The sequence below is a fragment of the Gekko japonicus genome, unplaced genomic scaffold (genome assembly GCF_001447785.1).
Source record: "Gekko japonicus isolate JY-2015 unplaced genomic scaffold, Gekko_japonicus_V1.1 scaffold1183, whole genome shotgun sequence".
NCBI lineage: Eukaryota > Metazoa > Chordata > Lepidosauria > Squamata > Gekkonidae > Gekko > Gekko japonicus.
The window spans coordinates 246,284-254,333 of NW_015167574.1; the positions used below are offsets into that span (position 1 = coordinate 246,284).

The following is an 8,050-nucleotide window of genomic DNA, read 5'->3' on the forward strand; positions in this document are numbered from 1 at the left end:
AGCGGGGGGGGGGGGGAGTGGGCGCCACGCAGGTTGGAGTTCTTAGGGAGCCTGAGCTGCCTGGAAAGGTCAGGATCGCTGGATTCCGCTCCGATCTCGGAAGCGAAGCAGGGTCGGCCTCGGCTACTATCTGGATGGGCGGCCTCCCAGGAATCCCAGGGCAGGGACAGAGAGGCAGGCAGGCAGGCAGTGTGGCGAACCACCTCTGAAGCGTCTCTTGCCTAGGAAACCTCGCCGGGTCGCCGTAAATCCGCTGTGACTCGACGGCCCTCTCAGCCGAAGAGCCCCTGGCCCTGAGGACGATGCTCGAAACCCCGGCGGCCTCGCGCCTTCGGTGACCAGGGAGGGACCCCGGCCAGAGGTCTGCAGGTCTAACGGGTCGACGCCAGCTGACATGCAGAGCCCCGCGCTCTAAAGGCTCCGTCTGTCCGTCCACCCCCCCCCGTCTGTCCGGTCTCCCCAGCCCCCATCTTCTCGCCCCCCAGCCGAACCCAAAGTGCAAGTCGGGGGTGGGGGGGTCTGGCTTACCTCCTGCGGCGCCGCTCAGCTGGTCAAACGGTCCTCCCAGATCCCCGTTGGGAAAGATGGTCACGGAAGTTGGCAGCGAGGCCGCGATGTCCTCCGCGGCGTAAAGGCTCTCAGGGATCTGGTGCACAAACCCGCCGAGGCTGACCGGGATTTTGTCTACGGCCTTGGCGGTCATCATCGGCTCCGCAGGCCAGCCGGCGAACCACAGCCCTGCCTTCCCGCTGGTGTAGTTAGTGTGCAGGGAGGGGGGGAGGGGGTGTCTCTCCTCCAGCCTGGGAGAAATTTTTCCCCGGCTAAAAAACTTTTATAGACGTAAAGGGGAGGGGGGGAAACCCCACACCAAGGCTCCCGAGGTCTCTCCCTGTGCAACGGTTCTGGACCAGAGGCCCGGGAGTTGCTGTTAATGTGGTGGTGGTGCTGGTGGTTGTAACAGTCGGGGTCCCTCGCCGAGCCGTTTTGAATCAATTGGAGCTCTCGGAAGATGGGGAAAGTCTTGCTCTAAGTATTTATCTGGAGGCCGTGAATGCCCGCTACGTCACTGCCCATATAAGGACTGAGGAACAGGGAAGGGCGGTCGGGGAGGCTCGTCACGTGGGCAATTAGCATGGCGCGTCCTGAGTGGCTGGAGCCCCGCCCCGGCAGCCGCCCCCGCTGCTGCGAACTTGGGCCCGGCTGGAGCGGGGAATGGAGGCCGGGGGAGAGCGAGCTCCGGTCGGAGGGGCAGGGCAGGACGGAGCAGGGTCCCCCCCCCCAGAAGTCCGGAAGGGACTCCCCCCCCCTTTTAATGGGGGTCTCCGGAGGAGGAGGAGGCTTCTGACAGGACCCCCCCTTCCCTCTCCCCGGGGAGAGCAAGAGCGCGATTCCGGTCGCGGGGCGCCAGTCCTAAAAAGGCGCGGATCCGGCCCTCCCCGGGCTCCTCCCCGCCGATCGCCTTTTTGGGAGTCCTTCCGGAAGCCTCCGCTTCGGAAAGAAAAAGTGACCGGATCGGAGACGCTTTTCGGGGGGCGGGTCGGAAGGGAGCCCCCGGCGGGCAGGGGGGCAAGGCCTGGTCCCCCCCCCCTCTGCCTCCCCCCTCACCCTTCTTCTGCCTCGGCGGTGGGGAGAGGTCTGACTCGCTTGGAGCATTTGCGCGCCGGCTCGGTCGTGGGGAGGGAGGGCTGCGCTTGTTGCAGAGGAGCCCCCCCGGGGGGGGGGGGGGGAGGCCGCGGCCGCGGAGCTGCCCCGGCTGGGCCCCCGCGGGGGGCGCCCGCCTTTCCTCCCCCCCCCTTCCCCGGTGCTGTTTATAGCCTCCGGAGGAGGAGGAGGGACGGTCTGTGGGCGATCCAGACGTCCCGAGGGCGCAGCAGCAGCAGTCCCGATCCCCCGCAGGCGAGCCGAGGGTTGCGCGCCCCTGAGTCTGGTCTCCGGGGTCTGCAGTTCGCACAGAGGGCGCCGCGCGGGAAGCGCCGGGTGGCCCAACCGCGCGGGTTCCCACAAGCCGGCACGGCCTCTCTCGCCCCCTCTCCGCGCTTCGTGCCGCAGCCCGGTCCCCTCCTTCCGGGGGCGGGCCAGGGGGGCGCTGTCTTTGGGAAAGGTCGCCCCGGCTGAGCCCTCCGTTCAGGACCCGGCGGCGGACTCATGCTCCGCCGGACGCCTGAGTTGCGCGGGAGTCTCCGCGCTCGGGAGCCGAGTTCCCGCTGCCGTTTCAGGCGTGGGGCTGCTGCTGCTGCTGCTAATCGAGGGTTTCGGCCATCGCACTCGGCACGGCATTTTCCACGCGTGCCTTTCTTGACGCGTTATGGGTTTCACGGGACCAGTCGGTTCCGCCCAGATCTGCAGCGTTTTACTCTAGCAGAGGAGGAGCACGGGTCTCCCCCCGAACCTTTAAAAGACCCTCTTCTGAGTGGCGCAAAGGCAGACGCGGGGGTCGCCGCAGTCAGTGCCAGAGGAAGAGAGGCGCTTTTAAAACAGCCGCCCCCACCCGGCTCCCAAAGTCTGGGAAACTAACCCGACGGGGCGTGCGGCGTCCGGTTGTTTCCCTGCGAGCGATGCCGGTGGTTCGTTAATCGAATCGAATGTCATTCGGTTAACGGACAATCATATACTAAACTGAAACCAGAATAGCCCATTTAGATCCAGAAGAAGACCACCACCGAGTGGACTTACAGCCTGTCGCACTTTCTCCCTATTCCATTCTCAGGTGGATTTTTAAAAAACTCTTTTGAATGACCTCTTTTTAAAAAAAAAAAAAAATTCCAAACGATCCTGGCCTTGTCTGTTTTTTTAATTAGCAAATGCACCGGAGGGGGGGGGGATTGGGGATTACACGTCAAATAGGCTCTGACAAGTGGAACCCAGTTCCACAACTCTCACCAACTGTTCCGTTTCCATCTAAAACTTTCCCCCGGACTTGATCACCCGCCACCCTGTGGTTAAACACGTTAATTGCAGGCATAAAATCAATTTCAGTTTCATTCTTAGACACCACTAAACCATTCCAGCCACAGTCATGAAATAATCGCAAGACTTCCTATCAACTCTTATTTTTTGCGGTCAATTTTTTTCATGCGGGATACATTTAAAGGGAGGTGGCATTAGACCTTTTCAAACAGGAGGAGGGCTTGGGTATTAGGGGGTTTATTCTTAAATTGGGGTGAGTTTATCATTAGAGCAATGCTTAATATTTGCACAGTATTTTCCCTAAATGCTCCAAACAGCTTGATATATGGTCCCTTAGTAATTTTTAAAACAAGGTAAATTTGGTCTTAATTTTAGGTATGTGGGGTTGAATGAAGAGCTGCAGAATTTTTTGTGCCCCAATAATACCAAATTGGTTTTGTCCATATATTTATATATTTAAAAAACATGAATGAACAGTTTGAATGAAGTGATTGAAAGCAAGATGAACTAGAAGGGGAATATGTTATCCAGCCTGCTATGACTGAATTCTCACCGTAAGCAATCTTCTGTGTATATGGGTTTAGGAATACATCTCTAGTAGTCCCATTCATTTCTTAAAACAGTTCTCTAAAGAGGCAATAGCTTACCGAGCACAGTCCACTTCAGACGGCAGGGACACTGCATCAGAGAAGTCTCTCTCCTTTCTGATAGACATCCAGTAGATACCACAAACTCTGGATGGGGGCTGGAGGCCCGCTCCCAGCCATATTCCTGTTGGGAAAGCTGCAGCGATGTAACTGCCCTCCAGCAATGTTGGGCTCCTCTTACGGCAGGGATACCGGACAATCACACCCCACTTCTTCCCCCAAGTTCTGTGCAATCCCGTTATCCTTGGCCACCCACACCCTGGGCTTTCTTTTGCTGCGGCTTTGTTTTTTGCTTTTCTGCGGGTCACTTACAACGGGATAGGAAGACAAAGGAAACCACAGCCTTACCACTTACAAACCCAGTTGGGGCAAGATTTTGACGCCAGTAAAAACCTACAGCGGGAATTAAAAACAGGAACATGGACAACGTGGACGGTGTGGGGGCTTGTGAAGCCACCTGTCACTGAAAGACTCTCCTAGAATCCAACATTTTACAATTCCGTCCGAACACTGGAGGTAGAAACCGACCAGGCAAAAACGTCCAGAACAAAACAAGGCTTAGGCTCCTGGTACTTGCTCACCCTTAGCCACAGCATGCAAAAATGGCGGGGGGCAGTGCCCTGTCAATCATTTGTCAGACCCTCCAATCAGCATTAGGAGATGGTGTGAAATCTGTCAGTCTTTCAGGTGTACGTTTTCTGTGTAAAAAAAGAAAGAGTTGAGGTAAAAAGTGTGAATCCTGTCCGAAATCTTCAAGGGTGAATTCCCTATGCAATTGGCTAGAACAAAATTAGTAGCAGGGCTGGAGTCCTGATATTAAAAGCCTGCAGGGGTGGGGGGAGTGAAATCATGTTGGAGTAAAGCGGAGAGAGAGATTAAGGAGGTGAGGGATAAAAAGGTAGCAGACTCAGAAGAAAGTAAAGAAAAAGACAGGACAGGACAGTGTTTCACAATAGTCCTGTAGAACTCTTATTGCTGGGGAAATTATTTTTGACAGAACTGGAGACAAATAAGAACGAATTTAGGTCCACAGATCTTCTCTTGCTAATATATGCTAACCCACCGGAATCTCATTCGCAGGGGAGGGTTGTGGTGTTTGCTCTGAAGATGGAAAGTTGCTGGGAGCGGATCCCACCGGTGGGCAGCTGAGGGATCATGCCACGGTTGCTTGAGCCTATGTTTGTTCACTTAGAAAAGAATCCTCCTCACAGTCTGATCCTGTACACTTTATTATTTTTATTTACTTTCTATATAGTCTACCTTTCTCATAGAGACTCAGAATGGATTGCACAGTGTTAGGTCAATGCAATAATTCACATGAGACATCTAATAAATAATGCGAAAGATTTATGTGATCTGAAGAGGAATTGCATTGCTTTCTACCTTTGTAATATCATTTTCTGTATTGTTTGACATACCATGTGTAATTACTTTTTGCTCTGTTTCAATTGCTGTAATCCTAGTCTCAATAAACAATACAATAAGACTAGGATTACAGCAATTTGAAACAGAGCAAAAATAATTACACGTGCTATGTCAAACAATGTAGAAAATGATATTACAAAAGTAGAAAGCAATGCAGTAAGAGCAGGATAATACATATAGGAAACAGTACATAATATACTGTGATATAGTTCACAGTCCTGTTCATTTTATAAAAGCTCTTTCCTGAACCATTCCGTTATCCTATAGCCCTGTTATTACCGTTATTAACATGCCCTCTTGAACCATTCTGTTTTACGTAGCTGGCAGAATGACAAAAGTGTGGAAGCTTTCCTGACTTCCTCAGAAAAGCCATTTCACAAATAAGAACATAAGAGAAGCCAATGTTGGACTAGGCCAATGGCCCATCCAGTCCAACACTCTGTCACACAGTGGCCAAAAATACCAGGTGCCATCAGGAGGTCCACCAATGGGGCCAGGACACCAGAAGCCCTCCCACTGTTGCCCCTCCCAAGCACCAAGAATACAGAGCATCACGTGCCCCAGCCTGAGAATTCCTAACTATACCTTGTGGCTAATAGCCACTGATGGACTTCTGCTCCATATGCTTATCCAATTCCCTCTTGAAGCTGTCCATACTTGTAGTCGCTGCCTCCACCTCCTGTGGCAGTGAATTCCATGTGTTAATCACTCTTTAGGTGAAGATTTTTTTGTAATTCCATTTTCTGCATTACTTAACATAGTGTTTGATACCTTTTTGTTGCATTTTTGTAAGCCTGGACCCAAGCCCCCTCCCCTCCTGATATTTTAAAAGTATGACGTCCCTGGATTTTCAGAGCTGTTGCACAAGGCCAGCCAACCTGCAGTCGGAATAAAGGAAGACCAGGAAGGGCTAAACAAGATAGGCCTCTGTCCAGCTCCTTAGGACCTTTCCAGACAATCTAGTATATACCGTAATAAAATACTGTCAGTTTTTAGCATACCATGAGGTTCCAGTTTATGTTTGCTGCCACAGCTACCTGCCCACAGTTATACCCTGAGCGTACACAATACATGCACACTTTTTATCTAGTTGGATGGTAGGTGCTCTCCTTAGAGGAAGTACATCTGAGGTTCCTCATTCTCTCCTTCCTGAGAGCCCTTTTTTTCTCTTACTTCATTTTCCAATATCCCCCATCCCCTACTACTTCTTGTCAGCAGGCGCTTGGCACCAGTGAAAGAAAAAGGCCCAAAGTAGGCCGGAAAGACCTGTGGGCCACTGCGCACATGCCCTAAATCCTCTATGGGGAGCGGGCCCCATGGAAGCTGCCCCTGGAGGAAATGGCATGAGCTAGCCCTGTCCTTCCGACAGGCACCACTTTAGTTCAGGACGTTTGATACCCTTTTTTTTTGCATTTTTGTAAGCCTGGACCCAAGTCCCCTCCCCTCCTGGTATTTTAAAAGTATGAAGTCCCTGGATTTTCAGAGCTGTTGCACAAGTCCAGCCAACCTGCAGTCAGAATAAAGGAAGACCAGGAAGGGTCCGGCCCCATCACTCCTTGGCAAATAGAAGGGGAAGTCGTGGAAGTAGTGACAGACTTCACGTTCCTGGGATCCCAGATCACTGCAGACTGTGACAGCAGCCATGAAATTAAAAGACGCTTCCTCCATATGGCTTCATCCATGGGACTGGTCCATGTGGAAGGCTTCACAGCTAGCATGGTGTAGCAGCTTGAGTGTCAGAATGGGATCTGGGAGATCCGGCTCCAAAGCCCCGCTCTGCCCCAGAAGCTCACTGTGTGATCTGGGGTCAGGCCCATAGCCAGGATTTTTTAAAATTTTTTTTGGGGGGGCTTTAAATAAGTCAAGGGGCACCCCCCCCCCACATACCCCCGCACACACACCCAAGGGAGCGCCTGGGCTGGATGGGAAGTCGGGGGGGCGGGCCCCAAAATGCCCCACTGTCGCTACGGGCCTGTCTGGGGTCAGTCTCTTACTCTCTCAGTCTATTCTGCCTGATCAGGTGGTTACCATGAGGGTGAAATAGGGGGAGAGGAGAACAATATGTGCCTTGAACGCCTTGAAGGAACGGCAGGATAAAAATGTCCTAAATAATAAACAGTGTGATTGGACTCATGGGACAAAGTCAGGGCTGTTTTTGGGCAGGAACGCACAGGAACGGAGTTCTGGCTGGTTTCAGAGTTGGCCACACCCACTACAGCCAAAACCTCTGCTTGTGTGGCTACAGAGGGAAGGGGCGCCCGGGCAAGCCCTTCCCTCCAAGGGCTGGCTTGTCCGGGCTCCCCGTAGCCACAGGGCGTCCGGGCAAGCCAAGGGAAGGCATGGGGTGTGGCCTAATATGCCAATGAGCTGTGCTGTCAGCGGTGTGGCCAGATATGCTAATGAGTTTCTGCTGTTGGGTGTGGCTTATTATGCTAATACGTTCCTGCTGGGCTTTTTCTACAAAAAAAGCCCTGGACAAAGTAGTAGGCACGTTACTGGATCTTGGGAATCCTTCCCCTCCTTTCCTGCCCTTTTTGGAGGCCAAATTCTCACAGCTAACCTTTTTATCTTCCAAAATGTTCTGCTTGTTTTAACTGTGATGTTGGCAGGACAGAATAATTTACCCACAAGACTCTACATATGCTGAACATCTTGTTTAAACCAGGCCCTCAGCCATTGTCTGTGCCACATTAGTCCACTAGAGATAGGTAGCCAAGGTGGACATTGGATACATCCCAAGATTTCATGCATAGTGGCCCAGAAAAGTTGTGCAGATGTGTTCTTTCATCCTGCCAGCATCATACTGTAATTGGAGTCCGTCAACAAGGTGAGGATTCTCTGACCTGCTTCCTTTGTGGCTGCAAATGCAGACACGTGCATGTTGGCATTGGAGCTTTCAGCTGTGGGAGATTTCTGAATACTTCTCTATCTTCTTTCTTAAGCTTTTTTTTTGTGTTTTGCAGTGACTGTGCATTGGCTATTGCGAGTATGGTCATCACAGCTGTCACGATGGCTTGCTGCCCCTTTTTCTGTTCAAGCACACATTATAGCACTCTACAAAGAGCATCTTT

General features: G+C 52.3%; 1 protein-coding gene across 1 annotated transcript in view; it reads right to left on the reverse strand.

Annotated features, from left to right (window-relative positions):
• Nucleotides 1-706, reverse strand: part of EGR2 (early growth response 2) — a 2,357-nt gene extending 1,651 nt beyond the window's left edge. Inside the window, exon 1 of the mRNA XM_015413860.1 lies at nt 529-706. Within this exon, the coding sequence (XP_015269346.1) occupies nt 529-706 (178 nt within the window). The remainder of the gene's footprint in view (nt 1-528) is intronic.
• Between the last annotated feature and the right edge of the window lie 7,344 nt (nt 707-8,050).